Genomic DNA, 17,638 nt, shown 5'->3' with positions numbered 1-17,638 from the left:
AGATAGTACTTTGGATCTTCCTGTTTTTATTTTGCGTCCTCAGCTGGCAAAATTAAAAGCTAGAAACGCCTAAACACTGCAATTTACTTTTTTTTTTTTTTTTGGACAAATCTCCTAGTGCTTAAAACTCAGAGCCTAAGAACCACAGCCTTGGTAAAGACCTATCTTCTGTATTGCATGTTTTACAATATTGAATTATTTCTTGATGATTTCCTTCAAACAAGTTATGGAGCAGGACAAAAGTAAGTCTCAATTTATATTAAGCCAGTGTAAAAACAGCCTTAATTTCGAGTACGAAAGAAATACATTTTTTCAATCAACACCATGGTTATATCACCTTTTATTAAAACTAGTCATATTGCTATCAATAGGGTATCAGTTTAAAACTACAAGGCCACTTCTCTGTTATCATTACTGTTGTGGGAATAGCGTGTGGTCACATATGTGAGCAGTATTGGTGCAGTGCAGAAACAGAAGAGGCTGGGGACTAAGCAAGCCACTTTCCTGGATAACGGTTTTAGTGACACCATAAGCGGCTGCCCATCTCAGTGTACTTTCTGGTCCATTTACCTTTATAAATCATACCATATAGCCTTCAGTATTTACATGCATTTAAACTGAAAAGAAATATGTATCAGAGGAAAGCATATTTTAGCAGGCTTCATGTGTCAAAAAGAACTCCATATTTCATGTCTTATTTTTATGTGATCAGCTACCTTTGAGCATAAAAAGTTCCATATAAATGTACAAGCCGGGACATACTTTTAGAAAACCTTCTAGTGATGTATATTGCAATATGTCCTCCCATAAGTGAATCAATTCAGCTCCACTCCCCCAAAAGTGTTTAAAAAAAAAATGGGGGGTGGGGGGAGCTGGCCATTACTTTTTAAAGTATATTTCAGAGAAAATACAAAGATCATCATCGTTGGCATTTTGGCCAGACGAAACCACTGAAGCATTACGTCTGTCTCTGTCGTTCTGTGATTTGCTACAATCATGTTCCTTCCCATTACACTGTTCTTGCTAGTATTAGTTCTATGTCCATTTGATATGAGCATTTATATTAAACTTCAAAATAACTCCTGGTAGTATCCAGAATATATGTCTGGAATTCCTGAAAGCAACTTCTGCTCTCTTCCTAATTATGACAACATTTAGCCTTATTAGTAATTGATAAATGACAACCGCAGATTTTGGAGAGGGGGGTGTCTTGCCGTAATCCTGTGTAGGTTGGTGCACCCAGCCAAGCTACTCAGTGCAGTTATCGATGCTTAATTCTTCTTGGCTTTCTTCAGATAGCGAGCCCGTGTGGATTTGCCCATATTCATGGTTATTTTAAAATACAGCCAGGTAGGCATGACTGAAATTATCGAGCCCTAGGGAAAGAAATGGGAGATAGGTAATTACAGCCTATAATTTGAGCTAACTTAAAGCATCTGATCTTATGTTTTACTTTATTGTTGTTTTCTTCGTAGGTAACTTCTAAAATAAAACCACGCTGACAGCATGGAACCTGCTTGGGATTCTCTCTCTCCCCGCTCTCTCTCTCTGCACCTCCCCGGCTTGTGCACACACCCACACCCACACACACTCTCTATCTCTCAAAATAAATAAACTTAAAAACAAAACACAACACAGATGCCTTGTTAGTAAGTCTAGACAATGCATATATGCTAATACATCACATGCTATTTTGTGACTCAGTGGGAATGAAAACCCCACAGCAAACTACTGATTTGAGACTTGAAAATCTACATACCATAAGAGAATGGATCAGGTATCCAGTGGTTCGGGACTGCAAGCCCACCGTTTTAATCGCAGACTTCACGAAGGTCTCTGCAGAGGGCGTATCCAGAGTGGGCTTTCGGATTTTAGACAGCTTTGTAGCTATGAAGAATGGCAGGACACTCTAGAAAGGCAACAGCCCCCGCCCCCCCCAAAAAACACACTGGTAATTAGGAAAGCAACTAATCCAGAATCTAATGACGCCTGATTGCTCTCAGTGGCACAAACGCAGACACCTTTTGGTGAAATCTAAAGTGTGTATCTTGAGAGAGAGAAGCACATGGAAAGCCAGCTTGAGAGGATACATGACAGATAAAGTAAATTGTAACAAGGCAATGTATCAATGAAACAATATGAGACTGAAAAAGTATTAAATATAAGCAGAAGTAAACGTCTGTGAACCTTTCAAAAGAAGGCAATGAACAAATCTAGAGGGCAGAGATTCCAGATAGGATACTCTTTCTACTCTGAATTGAGCACCATTACAAAACCACCACGTATATTTTTGACATCTGATCCTCCTCAAGAGATGATGCTAATTGTCTTCACAATTTGTGGTTCATTAAGATGGTTCTACCAGCTTTGGTCCCTCTAAACTAAGCATTTCCCTTTCTCAGCCTTTGACAACCACTCTTCTTCCCTAGTTTATTATCATTCTGCATCTGAGCTTTATAAACTTTGCTACTAATAAGATAGGGCCACCTCGCCTTTTCTTTCTTTTGTTCTTTGTGGGGGAGACACTATGACCATATGGCAACAGCTTGGGTAAGCAAGGGACACTTGATGGGGGTGGTGTGGGATGACAAGTCTGAACACTACCTGTTAGAAGAACTTAACTAGTGTCAGGTTCTCTACTGCTTATGTTTGATACATTAGGACAGGATCCAACATAGAATATAAAGGAACCCTATTACAATGGTACTGAGTCATGATGCAAAAGGACCCTTCTAGCTTGAAGTAACTTGGGCTTGTCTCTTCACCAAAGAGGGAATGTATTCTGTTTATCACACATGCATGAGAGGAAAGAGTACAAATTACAATGATATTTCTATTAAACAAAAGGATCCAACACCTGGCGGTCAAAATAAAAAACTTTACTAGAGGTACAGAAGTAAAATTGAGATGTGCACTAAGTAAACTAACGTCCCCAAAGTAACTCCATACCTGGGCAGACTGTGATTAGGTGACTCTTGGTTTTTGAGAATTTGTTTGTCACTATCCACCTGTCTCCCACTTACGGAGCAAAAATATTTGGTCAAAAGGCCTTTACTTTTAAAGCCATATTGCAGCAAGGATACAGTATATGAGAGCACAAACCGAAGAGAGATCTCAGACTAACACAGTATGAAATGTTTGCTGAGGCTCATACAATGGATAAGGAAAGAAAACGTTGTTCACCAAGCTGAGTAGCAAAAGCAAAGCCAAAGAAAGCATATGCACTGTGCTCTGTCTCAAATAATGAAGGTGCATAAGCAAGCCGTGTCACATCTCTGTCTCGGGTTTCCTGGTTACAGAAAAGTAAAGATCAAAAACACGTTCCCATTTACAGATCACAAGCCTGCCAAGGATACCATAAAGTTTTAAGTGCCTCAGGATGAATATGGTCTGATAATCATACCTCCCGATTACACAATGAGATTATCACCCTCCCTCTCTCTGTAGATACCTGGCAGAAATCGGACTAGTTTGATCTTGCAGAAGAATTAAGTCGCACTGCCTGGCTGAACCACTTGATGGCAGCACAAGTTAGCTCACCATTCAGCTAACCCATCCAGATAGCCTAGGGAGCCTCCCAGCTCCAGAGGTGGAGACAGGAGACACATGCCTAGGAATCCCAACTTAATCAATGTTCTTCCAGTAAAGAAATGCCAATCCAATTCTGGAAAGGGTATTTATTAATTTCTGACAGTGGTTTAAAGTCAAGGCAATTAACGTGGGCTGGCAGAAGATGCAAAGGATTCAGAGATGAAATAACTTTAGAGCTCCGTCTTAAATAAAGTGGAGGAGTTTGCCAGGTAAACAAACAAGTGGAGAATGTTTCGGGTACTGAGAATAGCAGGGGCAGAGAAAAAGAGAGAGAGAGAGAGAGAGAGAGAGAGAGAGAGAGAGAGAGAGAGAAAATGAGCGTGATGTTCTCAGGGAGCTGGGAGCTGTGCAGTGCGGTTCAAGTGTTGGAATTGTGTGAGGCAGGGGCAGGAGGAAAGCTACACTCAACAGAAAACTAAACCCAAGCACTGGACAGTAGTGATTTCTAGAGCACAAACCCTAAGAAAACATGGTGTTAATCACCACTCTATTGCCAGTACTTAGAGCAGACCTAGCACACAGGAGGGGCGCACAGATTTCCTGAGTGACTTAGCAACAGAATACCTCAGTGTGCACAGCACTGAAGAACTGTTGTGGGGTCCCCTTCCACTGCTGCAGTCCAGAAAATTAATTATACCAGTAAGTTGACAGTGTTAATATGAGAGGTTAGACCAAAATTTTAGATATTCCGAAGCTTAAGCAAGATCATCTATCTAAACCAAGATAAATATATAGGTCTCGTTACTTGCTAAGAATTTAAAAAGGATATTTCAAAATGCTCAGCATCACTCATCATCAGGGAAATACAAATCAAAACCACAATGGGATACCACCTCACACCTGGCAGAATGGCTAACATTAACAACTCAGGCAACAACAGATGTTGGCGAGGATGCGGAGAAAGAGGATCTCTTTTGCACTGATGGTGGCAACGCAAGCTGGCGCAGCCACTCTGGAAACCAGTATGGAGGTTCCTCAAAAAGTTGAAAATAGAACTACCCTATGACCCAGCAATTGCACAACTAGGTATTTATCCAAGGGATACAGGTATGCTGTTTCGAAAGGGTACGTGCACCCCAATGTTTATAGCAGCACTATCGACAATAGCCAAAGTATGGAAAGAGCCCGAATGTCCATCGATGGATGAATGGATAAAAAGATGTGGTGTATATATATACAATGGAGTATTACTCAGCAATCAAAAAGAATGAAATCTTGCCGTTTGCAACCACATGGATGGAACTAGAGGGTATTATGCTAAGCAAAATTAGTCAGAGAAAGACAAATATATGACTTCACTCATATGAGGAATTAAGATACAAAACAGATGAACACAAGGGAAGGGAAGCAAAATAATATAAAAACAGGGAGGGAGACAAAACATAAGAGACTCTTAAATACAGAGAATAAACAGAGGGTTACAGGAGGGGTTGTGGGAAGGGCGATGGGCTAAACGGGTAAGGGGCATTAAGGAATCTACTCCTGAAATCATTGTTGCACTATACGCTAACTAACTTGGATGTAAATTTAAAAAATAAATTAAATTTAAAAAATAAAAAGGATATTTCAAGTTATTGTAAAAGAAATGTAACTCAAAATGTCATCTAGGTCCCTCCTTAAAAACTTCAACAAAAACACAATAAACAAGGGAGCGCGTGGGTGGCTAAGTTGGTTAAACATTCAACTTCAGCTCAGGTCATGATCTCGCAGTTCATGAGTTTGAGCCCCACGTCGGAGTCTGTGCTGACAGCTGGGAGCCTGGAGCCTGCTTCGGATTCTGTGTCTCCCTCTTTCTCTGCCCCTCCCCCGTTCACATTCCCTCTCTCCCTCTCTCTCTCTCTCTTAAAACAACAACAACAGCAACAACAAAAACAAAAGAAGCCCCAAACAATAATTAATCCATTTTCCTGTCTACTCATGCAAACATTACAGTGAACTGGTCGAGTGTACTCACCCTTCTATAGTTAGTATTTTGGGCAGAACAAATTTTACAATTTGCTTAAGCTCAAAACTTTGCCACTATAAACACTACTCCTTGGAAACAACCTGGGTCTTCACAGCCATAGGTGCAGGCAAGTGCCCTGGTCTTCCGACTTAGAATCCCAAAGTGAAAATAACTAACTAGGCCATAAAGCAAAGCTGTTGATGTTTTGTCCTTATTCAGCCTGTTTACAAGAAAAAAAAAAAAAATCCCTGAAGACAACCTGGTATCCCTTTTCTCATGCACTGGAGTAGCTTGCTTAGGTAATTTGGTCTTTACAAGACAATTTAGGGGGCCTTGCTCAGAATAGGAAGGAAGGCCACTGGAACTTCATATCATGGAGTAATGGAAAGATGGAGCCCAACACTGTGTGGCAGATATTCAAGAATCAATTACTGAACCTTGTAATTTCAGGTGATAAAGTATCTCTCATACCGTCACCCGTGTACTAAACACGTCTTCTTGAATTTAAAAATGACCAGAACAGGGGCACCTGGGTGGCTCAGTCGGTTAAGCATCTGACTTCAGTTCAGGTCATGATCTCATGGTTTGTGGGTTCAAGCCCCGCGTCGGGCTCTGTGCTGACAGCTCAGAGCCTGGAGCCTGCTTCAGCCTCTGTGTCTCCCTCTCTCTTTGCAGCCTCCCTGCTCGTGCTCTGCCTCTCTCTCTCTCTCAAAAATAAATAAACATTTAAAAAATTAATAGTAAATGAATAAAAACGACCGGAACAACTCACAACCATGCTTTGGCAAACATGGATCCAGAGGGCACCGGGCTCCAGTCTATTTGCACAATATGGAATTCTAGACACGATGTCTCATCTGCCTTTTAGGAGTATTACGTTCGACAGTGTGACTGGCTCACATTCTGAAGGCAGAGGCTGTGGCTCCTATGAGGCATTTTAGAGAATCTTTTCTCCTTACATCTGTGTATTCATCTTCCATTTCAGGATCTGATATCCTCCAGAAGATCTAACTCTATACTTAGATCCTAGCTTTGGAGTTTGTGTTATTTTACTTGCAGACCATGAGATGAGCATTTCCACAAAAAGGCTGTTGCTTTTTACCTGGACTTCCTAGAAAATGTTTGGGAAAAGGAATCACTCTGATGATGCAGAGATCCCTGACTACATGGCATTGAGAGAAGGCCTCACGGTAACATTACCTATAAACCTTAACACCTAAGCCCCATATGAAGGTGTTCAAATGTTGTATGTTCTGTACAAAGAAAATCCTCCCCCTTTTTTTTAAAGTTTATTTATTTTGAAAGAGAGAGAGAGCAAGCAGGAGAGGGACAGAAAGAGAGGTGGTGGGGGGAGAGAGGGAGGGAGGGAGAGAGAGAGAGAGAGAGAGAGAGAAGATCAAGCAGGCTCTGCACTCTTAGCATGGAGCCCAATGCAGGGCTCGAACTTGTAAACTGTGTGATCATGACCTGAGCCGAAACCAAGAGTTGGACCTTAACTGACTGAGCCACCCAGGTGCCCCTGTACAAAGAAAATAACTTGATCAACACTGACTGATAATCTTACAAATGGCCTATTTCTGAATATGTGGAATTTATATGTTAACATTCATAGAACAAAAGGAGAAACAGAGTAATATCACAAAAAGCATTTATTTAACAACAAATATTTCCTGAGCACCTGGTAGGACACTGTTTTAGGCAGTGGAATATGGTTGTGAACAAAAGGAAAGTCCCTAATCTTACAGAGCTTACATCTGGGGTGGGGGTGGGGGCCCACAGACTACAAACAGCAAAAAATGTATGCTATATTGGGAGGCAATAATAAAAAGGAAAAAGAAAAGTAAAGCTGAGTAGCGACAGAGGTGACAGCAGCTGTTCCTGCAGGTGACCAAGAAAGACCTCTCTGATGTGGTGACAAAGATGTCAATCTTTGCTTATATGAGCTAGCAAAAGGCTATCTGGGTAAAGATCCTTTTAGACTGCAAGAACAGCAAGTGCAAAGGCCCTGAGGTGGACATGTGCTTGGAGTGTTTGAGGAACTTCAAGGGGACCAGAGATATAGCAGCGGGGGGAGGGATTGGGAGGGGGCGAGATAATGTGGAACATCTGAAATCAGAACATGGTAGGTCCTAAGAATTCATGCTTTTACTCTGAAAGAAATGAAAAGCCACGGGAGAATTTTTTTTAGTAGAGAGGTAAAATGTCCTTGATTTAGCTTTAAAGAGATGACTGTGACTGCTGGGAGCAGACTGGGGCTACAGGCAAGGATGGGAGTAGGGAGGCTGAGGAGGAAGGGACTGCAGAATGTCTAGGGCAAGAGATCATGACAGCTTAAATTACTGGTAGCAGTGGTGGTCACAAGAAGTGGTCAGATAGTGGATAAACCGAAGTTGGTAGGATTTCCCAATGGAATGAATTTGAAATATGAGAGAAAGAGGCAGCAGGGTATGAGGTGGGAGAATGTCAGTGTTGAAATCAGACAGCCTTGACCACATACCAGGTGTCTGATCTGACCAAAATACTGAGATTCAGTTTCTTCCTTTGCAACTGGGGGAGACAGCATCTTCCTTACTGTGCTATTGTGAGGATTAAATAAAATACTGTCAGGTAAAGAATGTGGAATTTGAACCCTGGTATGTATTTGCAATTACTTTCTAAGTTTTAGACTATGTATATTTTTCAGGATAAATTTAGAAAGAAAAACTTGGCTGAATTTTTATAGCTTGTAAGGATGCCGTATTTATAAAGAATGACTATTGAGATAACCACCTGGATGTGTCAGCTGTTTCTGGACTTACTACCTCTCACGTTTTAAAATTATTGCCCCTTAAGTTTTTACTTCTTGTGGGGCAACACTGTTTTAAGGGGCCAAGCAAAAAAGATGTTACCAATGACAAACATGGAGAGTCACCTGGCTGGAAGGGACTGGAGACCACGGATCCCAACAGGATTAATGTTACTGTTCTTAAGCCATTTCTCAAAGTTGGTGCAATTGACCAGATATGATTATCTCCTGGGAGAATTATATTGCTTTATAGTTCTATTTAGATTCCATCTGTACTAACAAAGACACACTCCATTACCTTCTTTTATTGGCATTGGCAATTAAAAAGAAGAATGGATGAAGAATCCTGTTTTCAATCCCAATAGCCACTTCTTAGTATTTGGCTTGCTAGCTCTTTGAAGCCCAGTAGATCCATATGATTACTCTAAGCTATAAAATATTTAACAAAATATAAAAGAGGAAATATCTTCTTTCATTTAAAAAAAACTTCAATTTTGTCTTCTCCCTCATCTCTATGTGTCTTATTTATTTTCTAAATTTATTCTGATTACTACATTTAGCTGAATTAACAAAGCCACCAACTCTCATCACCCAAGAGGACCAAAGCACTGGAAGGTGGTAACTTAAGAGAAGGGGGCCAGGTGAATGTCCCCATTATGGTTAAGTTTACCTCGAAACGGAGTATTCTTCTGCAATTTCCTGCTAAAAAAAAAAAGGAAAGAAAGAAAACCCATTTCATTTTCAGGCCTGCTGAAACCTGCAACTGTCTTCTCTGGGTTTAGTGGTCTCAACCTGTGTCCTCGTCTGTCCTCTGATAACGAGCCAGGTAAACTGAACCCTAAGGGATGGCTTCCCAGGAGGAGAACTGTATGGTGCAGAGAAACAGAAAGAACACAGACTCCAGAGTGATTCGAACCCAGGCTACAAATCCAGAGCTCAGTAAATTCCCCGCACTCGCCAACGTTCTTGAACACGTCACCCTTCTCTAGTTTCTTCGTAGCGCTTATCACTCCGCAAGGTCATCCCATTCATGTATTTGTTTACTTGTTTATTGTCTGTCTCCCCACTAAACCTAAGTTCTACCACACCCATCTCTCTCTTTTTGCCACTGTATCCCCAATTACCAGACTACCAGGCACACTCTAAATATTTCTTGATTGAAGAAACGTGGCACACAATATATACCTCTAGTTTTTGACCTGCTATCCCTCGTCTTTGTAATGTGCTTTCACGATCTGTCTTCTCGTTGTGTGTGTGCCTTGAGCCTTGAGGACAGGGTGTGTCTGATTCACCTTGGCTGCCTCCCTGCCTAGCTAAGGATCTGTCAAATAGCAGGCATTCGCTGTCTGACAAACTGGACTGACCTTAGGCGAGTGACATGACTCCTCTTGATTCTTAGTTTCCTACTTGTCAAATGGACCTAGGTTAATGTCCACTTCAAATAAGATAACAAAATGGTTGAAAACTTGGAGCATATTGTAGATATTCAAAACATGCAAATGTCTTTCTTCTTCACACTTGTGTGTCATTTTAGTTTCCAGTGTTCTTACATATGCCCCATCCTTTGTCCCCATTTGCCAGAAGGGGAGGCTAAGGCTCAAAGTAATGAAGCAGCTTTCTGTAGGTCAGATGACCACTGACTGGCGATATCAGAACTAAAACCTTGGTTTGCTGATGCCAAGCCCAGCGTCCCTTCCTCACTGCCCTTAAGCATACCAGTCAGTAATTAACGTGGTCTGCATAAAACCATGGCCTGGGGCACCTGGATGGCTCAGTCGGTGAAGCGTCCGACTTCGGCTCAGGTCATGATCTCAGGGTTCCTGAGTTTGAGCCCTGCATCTGTCCTCCTCTTGCACTCTCTCTCTCAAAGTAAATAAAAAACATTAAAAAAACAAAACAAAACCAACAAACAAAAAACCATGGCTTGGATTGAGGAAGCTGTGACTTCTTGCTTCGAAATGACCAAATATCCAGACAGGGCTTCATGAATTCCTTAGCATCAAAAACCCCTTTCATACGGCAGGTTTGCGAGGCATCACCACAGGATGCTAACTCTAGGGGCAACTGTGATAGGGTGCAGGGTATCTGCGTGGTCTTACAGTGTCTCCCCACAGGTGGCTTATTAGTGCAAGGGAAAAAGACAGTAACTATACAGCAGAGAAAGTGGGTTAACACCTTGACTGAAGCAACAAAATCAACACCAGCGGTGAAGGACAGATGGATATTGTGTGTCCCTAGATGTGAATCCCTGAGAAAGATACAAACTCACATGTATAATTTTGGCTAGGAAAGCATAACGTGAATCCAACCATGAGGAAACATCAGATACATGCCAAATAAGGAATGTTCGATCAAAAAGAGCAGGAGGAATACGGTGCTCTTCAAAAATGTCAACGTCACAAAGGCAAAGAAAGGCCGTGGACATATTCCAGATTCAAGGAAACTAAGGAGACAGAACAACTATGTACTATGTCATACCCGATAATGTAGACGGAATTCTTTACTGGAGGATAAAAAATGTTATAAGGATTATTAAGGAGTCAAAAACTGGAATACAGATGGAAGATTAGATAAAAATGTTACATCCGTGTTAACTCTGAAGTGGATAACTGTGTTGTGGTTACACAAAAGGATATCCTTATTCTCTGGAAATGCACACTATTCAGAGGTAAAGAACCATGATGCATGCAACTTACCTTTCAATAATAAAGCAAACAGTAAAATGCGTAACGTTAAGTGACTCTAGGTAAAGGGGATTGGAGTGTCCTTTATATTATTCTCTGACAACTTTTCTGTAGATTTGAAATTATTTCTGAATAGAAAGTTTTCAAAAAAACAAGGTTTGTGAAGGTTTTCCAGAAGAAGAGTTCAAGAAGGTGGCTGTCCTTGTCTTAGCTATTTCTTACACTTTTTCAGCATCCATGGCTAGTTGGTACATGGCATACAGAAGGAGCTGGTCCTGGGGCCCATCAACTAGCCGGTCAGATCACTTTGGATTTTGCCCTTTGAAAGAGTTAAGCATAATTCTGACTGGGCTTTAATTACAGGACAATAATGAGAACAGATAGTCCTCACCAACAGAGCACGCTTTTGATATGGTTGACTCAAGAATGAACTTCTTACCTTCAATTCAAAACTCAAAAGCACAGATGGAATTTATCAGGTCCCAAATTCACCTTTTTTTCATTTATTGTCTCTAGTGTTCATTTGCCTTTCCAGAAAATGCTTATTTAATGGCAAGTCTGAATTCATGGAAGGAAATGTTAAATGCTCTCACAAAATTATAGGAAAGAAAAAAGCAAAAAATATGAATAAGGAATTAATATAAAAAAGCTAAATTCAAAAAACAGACTCTCTTCCTCTCCCTAAAGAACAATCTAATACATATTCACACAGAGGTAGACCTGAAAAGACAGCTTTCCTCCCAAGGATTAGAAGAAACTGAAATTTGGCAACATGGCATTAGCCCGGAAACCCTCTAGATACAGAGGTTGACAATTCAAGACCAGAGGCATATGGCAGCAAGAGAAGAAGCTCAAAAAAGCCCTTAAAACGAATGTCTGTGTATCGCAAAGCATGGCCATGTACAACCAGAGTCTCCCGTGATACCAAGCAAAAGGCAGGTCCCTAGTATGCCCCCAATTACATGTGCCATTAGCAACACAGAGGCAAACAAACAAAAATCCAGATCTCAAGAATACATTGAAGCAGGAGGGCGGGGGGGGGGGGAGAGAGCAGGAGGGGGCCAGAGCGTATCAGGCTGAAGTATATAATAAAAAATAGGAGGGCAGAAGGAAAGGCACGTCGCATGCTGACATTCGCTTTCCCAGGGCTGGTGAAGTGTGGCCTGAGCCCTGAACGACGGATACGGGTCACAGGCTCTGGGAGATGGGGAGATGGGGCATGAAGAGGGAAAGGCGTGCCTGCAGAGAAGGCAGTCCTGGACCCTGCTGAGGGCAGAGCAGGTACCGGGCAGCACAACGTCCACTCTGGCGATGGCCCCGTGGAGCCTGGGTTCAATCCTGAACCTTGCGGGCAGCCACGGGCGGACTATGAAGGAAGCAACATTGCCTGCCTAGGATTTTAGCAAGATCACCCAGCAAACAGTACGTGGGATGGAGTGGAAGAGGAAATCGTTGATAAATACTCCTGGGCCAAAAAAATGTGCAGACATAAAACACCACCGATGAAAAACCAACAATTTTTAACTCAGCTTCATTTAGACCAGATGTCTTTGTCCCTTTGGTCAGAACAAGTACAAGATTCTGTTCTATCTACTTTAGCATTCTGATGTGCTCGCACAGAAATGACAACTCTACTTTTTCTCACAAACATGTGAGTTTTTATTTTTTTACCAGATTCACACTGCATTTAAACCTTGATTGAATCTATTTGAAGGAAGACAATGATCAATGAAATTACATAATTGATATTCATTCCGGGGGAAAAACAAGTTTATCAAAGTTAAATATTTCAAAAAACAAATGCTAATGTGTTTTTCCAGTAGCTTCTAGACACAGCAGATTAATAGGCAGAGAATATGGAGAAAAGATCTTTGAGGCAAGCAAGCTGTGGGAATGAGAGAGGAGGCAGTCTTGTCTGTTCAGAGAATTTTAGAAACCGCTCATCTGTGCTCACAGAGTGGAATATTCCCTTTTGTCATTCAAACACTTCCAGCTTCCGGCCTTGCTGCCTGATGGTCACCCGCCAATGGATCTGTAAGATTTCTGCTTAGTCTCAGTAGGTGTTTAAAAATTACTAAATTAGTAACTTGATGACAACCGATTCCTCAGAATGAGAAAATGGCACAACACTGTGTGGCATGTGGCACCTTACCTCCCATGGATGCTCTACTGGTTTCCTTGTTACCAAAATATACCATATTCTACACAGCAGATTTCAGCTATGAGCACTGACATGACAGGGTCAAGGGGGGAAGAGGGAGTATGGCAGTTGGGTATAAAATTCAGGATTCTCGAAAACCCTGTCTTCCTCCTCAGTGTACCCTACATTTATGGGAAGCTGCAAATCAAAATAACACCACAGGGCTAGGACATCTAAGGACTACTTGGGCGAGACCCCAGGTCAGGGTATAGAAGTAGCAGACTGTAAGATGGTCCCGGAAGATGAGGAAACATTCATCTAACCTTCCCTTAACTACCACTCCCTCTCACTGTGGGTGACTGAGCTACTATATCCACTCATAGAAGAAAAGGGTTTAGAAGCTAGATTCAGACAACACTTTAGGGATCTTTTTTTTTTTTTCTTTAATATGAAATTTCTTGTCAAATTGGTTTCCATACAACACCCAGTGCTCATCCCAACAGGTGCCCTCCTCAATGCCTATCACCCACCCTCCCCTCCCTCCCACCCATCACTTAGGGATCCTGACTGTCTAAAGATCCAAGGGAGCAAATGGAACTAGGCAGCCAATCACATTCTGATTCCATAACTCCCTGAGCATAGAAGGATCCAATGTGTTCAATGCTGTCCTAAAGGCTTCGAGTAAGGAGGCCAGTGATGAAGAACAAAGGCTTTGGTGCCAAACAGACTTGGATTTGAGTCCTGGTTCAACATGGATGAGTGGCTTAACCTCTCTAACTCCAATTTCCATAAATTTAAAGAAGATGATAATCACACTACCTTATGAAGTCGTTATGAGATGAAATGAAATAAATGGATGCATATAAAGGGCTCAGCCCTGTGCCTGAAAGTAACGCCTCAACTACTAGCTATTAGATGTTTGATCATCTGGGGCTTTGGAATGCAAAAATCTAAATACTAGGCTTGCAGTAAGGAAGCCATGAAGAACAATGGGGTGTGTGAACCAGTAGGGGCAGGTCGTGGGCAGGAGCAGGAAAGGGGGAAGAATTGCAAGCCTCTCCCAGGACATTGTTGAAAACGTGCCTAAGCATGGAAATACTGTGAGCCATTATTTCTTTGTGTTGAACAATAGCTGATTGGAGACAGATACTCATGAAAACTCCTACATTTGCTTCCTTTCATATTTTGTATTGTATCTTCACAGCTCTGTATCTGTTAGCTATATGATCAAATCAAAGGTCTCTACAAAAATTAAGTCAAATTGGATCAAAGGCCTAAATGCAAAAGCTAAAACTATAAAACTCTTAAAACAAAACACAGGGGGAAGCTTCATGACATGGGATTTGGCAATGATTTCTTGGATAGGACACCAAAAGCACAGGCAATGAAGGAAAAAATGGATAAACTGACTACATCACAAAAACTTTTGTGCATCAAAGGACACTATCCATAGAGTGAAAAGGCAACCCACAGAGTGGAAGAAAATATCTACAATCCATATATCTAATAAAGGATTAATATCCAGAATATATCAAGTACTCCTACAATTCAAAAATAAAAAGCAAGCAACCCAATTAAAAAAGGGTGAAAGACTTGAATAGCCGTTTCTCCAAAGAATATATAAAATGGCCAATAAGCGGCTGAAAAAGTGCTCAACGTCACTCGTCATTGGGGAAATGCAAATCAAAACCACAGTGAAAGACCACTTCCTACCCATTAGGACCTCTATTATTTAAAAACAAAAACAAAACAGAAAATAAGTATTGGCAAGGATATGAAAAAATTGGGACCCCTGGGGCATTGCTGTGGGAGTATAAAATATGTAAGCTACTATGGAAAAAAGGCAGTTCAGAGAATAGAAAATAGATATAAATAAAATTACCACCTGATCCAGTGACTCCACCTCTGGGGACATATGTACAAGAACTGAAAGCAGGGTCTCAAAAGATAGGCGTACCCCTCACGTTCACAGCCACATTATTCACAGCAGCCAAAAGGTGAGCGCAAGCTGAATGTCCAACAACATATGAATGAACAAACACAATGTGGTGTATACATACCGTGTAATTTTATTCAGCCTTAAAAGGAAGGAAAGTCTGACACATGCTCTACAACATGGATGAACCCTGAAGATGTTACACGAAGTGCGATAAGCCAGACATAGAAAGACAAATACTGTACGATTCCACCCATAAGAGGTACCTACGCTAGTCTGATTCAGAGAGACAGAGAGTAGGACGGAGGTTGTCCAGGGCTGGGAGAGGGGGAAGTGAGGCGTGACTGTTTAATAAACACGTTATTTCAGTTTTGGAAGATGAAAAGTTCTGGAGAGGATGGTGCTAACGGCCGCACAACAATGTGAATGTACTTGATGCCACTGAAACAAATACTTGAACGTGATTGAAATGGTATTTCTGTTATGGACTTTTACCACAATTTAAAAAAAAAAGTTAAAACTCACTACCACACCTAAGGCATCCTGGTACACGCGGTCGTCCTTCCTCTGCACAGAGTGAGTTTTACTCAGCCCTCCACCTTCCCCCGTGGTTATTACCCAGTGGCTCTGGGAACACAGTCACCACACGCCTTGAACACCTGGCAGCTAAGAGATACGGATGGTCTAATTTTCTCAAAATAAAACTGTAAAAAAATAAAACTGTGCGTTTAGTTCTACTTTAAGTACCCCTACTTAAGAATTCTAGGGGATAACTTTTTTAAAATCTAGACTTAAAGTGCATAAAAGAAAAAGAAATCATGTCTTTAATGGTGTGCTAACGTCACACTTTCCTTAGGAATGTGATTTTCTTTCGTTGCCAAGACAGCAACAGTTGCTGTGGAAACCACACAAAAACAGGGATATGCAACTGAAACATACCCCACTCACCTGCACAAAGATGCCCTTGCTCCTGTACTCCTCATGGAGGCACTGAGAGAAGAAATCCACAAAAGCCTGGGATGGGGTGGGAGTGGGAAGGAAACACACATATTACATCAATCGGCCTGATTTGTAGCCATGGCAACAAAAATAACAAACTAACCATTTAACACTCGAGTTCCTAATCATTCTTTTTATTTCACATACAGAAGAGACCTTAAAAAAAACACCTCAAAACCTCAAGTCGTTTTTATCTGCCACTAAATTAAGTATTCTCTCACCAACTAGAGTCTCCAGATCAATTGTGACTTAACCAGAAAAGAGTCTTCTCTTCCCTTTTTTCAGAAAATGACTTTCCAAGAAGAAATATTTTATTATATAACAAAGGACACATTCCTCCTCCCCACTTGCCATTCAAACAGAAACACAATATGAATTCCGTTCAACTCTCCTCTATAGGGATTTTGTTGTCAGTAAAGAAAAGAAAAGAGCAAGCTTCCTCTTGGTCCTTGGGGATGGCAAGATCCAAGAAGCGTATGGATGAATGTGACAGCCCATCTTCTTCTGCTAGTACAACTTTAAATCTATTTGTAAAATATAATGTACCATTTTTCAAGTACGGACTCAACCTCAGGCTTAAAATGCCAAGTATCAATGATGACTCTTCGAGGCTCCCAACTAATAACAGTCTTGTGGCCACATGGAGCAGAACAGGTGAGAAGCTAGAGTTCAACAATCACTTCACAAAACAGGGTGTTCATTTGAAACCTCCCTCCTGTATGTTTCAGATACAGGAAGCAAGTAGATTGCAGGAGTGGGGCGTGGAGCCAAGCTTTTTCAAAACAGTAGTCACTGTTCATGATTTTCCCGTGGACAAAGGGCCAAATGAAAAAGAAAGCAGGAGTTTTGCTCTGTTCCTTCTCTGACATATCGCAAGTTCTTAGAGTATTAGATCGTGCTCATTTTTCCCTAAAAGCTAGTTTAACTTGAGCGTCTCAATGGTCATTTTCATTTCAGGGATGTATCCTGTGCCTCAACAATGTATATAAAGATGCTATGGACCTGGAGGCAGCAGGAAATGTATTCTAAATGATTTTTCCTACTAGTAATGTGAACAGGTGAATGGTGATAGTGTATAAAATTATGACATCTTACAGAGAGTTCTAGAAAATTCTTGTCTCACTCCAGAAGTGACAATTCATATCTATGAATTCTGAATAATGTGGCAAAATGCTCACACTCTCATCCAGGCTTATCTTGCGCCTACTGTGTGTATTTCTATCCTGACCGGCTGCAAATTCTTCCACTAAGCTCCGCAGAGTGGCAACTTTTGCTGGATGGAGTGGACTCTCATTCATGGACCAAATCCCCAATCATTAACATCGTGTTCTGATCAACTGATCTAACTGGCCCAGACCAGCTCTCTCTCTCTGGGACGTACAAACACAGGCATACCGCACTTCCTTGCATTTCACTTTACTTCACAAGTGCCGTATTCTTTATAAAATCGAAGGTTTATGGCAACCCTGCCTCAAGCAAATCATTGGCACCACCTTTCCAACAGCATCTGCTCACTTCCTGTCTTTGTGTCATATTTTGGTAGTTCTCCTAATATTTC

General features: G+C 41.3%; 1 protein-coding gene across 1 annotated transcript in view; it reads right to left on the bottom strand.

Annotated features, from left to right (window-relative positions):
* Window positions 1-307: 307 nt before the first annotated feature.
* The window catches only part of HSD17B12 (hydroxysteroid 17-beta dehydrogenase 12), a 167,219-nt gene continuing 149,888 nt past the window's right edge, over window positions 308-17,638 (bottom strand). The window contains exons 9-11 of the mRNA XM_030331660.1: window positions 16,030-16,095; window positions 1,760-1,909; window positions 308-1,376 (exon numbers count right to left, since the gene is read on the bottom strand). Of these exons, the coding sequence (XP_030187520.1) occupies window positions 1,272-1,376; window positions 1,760-1,909; window positions 16,030-16,095 (321 nt within the window). The 3' untranslated portion in view covers window positions 308-1,271. The remainder of the gene's footprint in view (window positions 1,377-1,759; window positions 1,910-16,029; window positions 16,096-17,638) is intronic.

This window comes from Lynx canadensis, chromosome D1 (assembly GCF_007474595.2).
Source record: "Lynx canadensis isolate LIC74 chromosome D1, mLynCan4.pri.v2, whole genome shotgun sequence".
Taxonomy (NCBI): domain Eukaryota; kingdom Metazoa; phylum Chordata; class Mammalia; order Carnivora; family Felidae; genus Lynx; species Lynx canadensis.
Note: the sequence above shows the minus strand (reverse complement) of the source record. Positions and strands in the feature narration are given on the sequence as shown.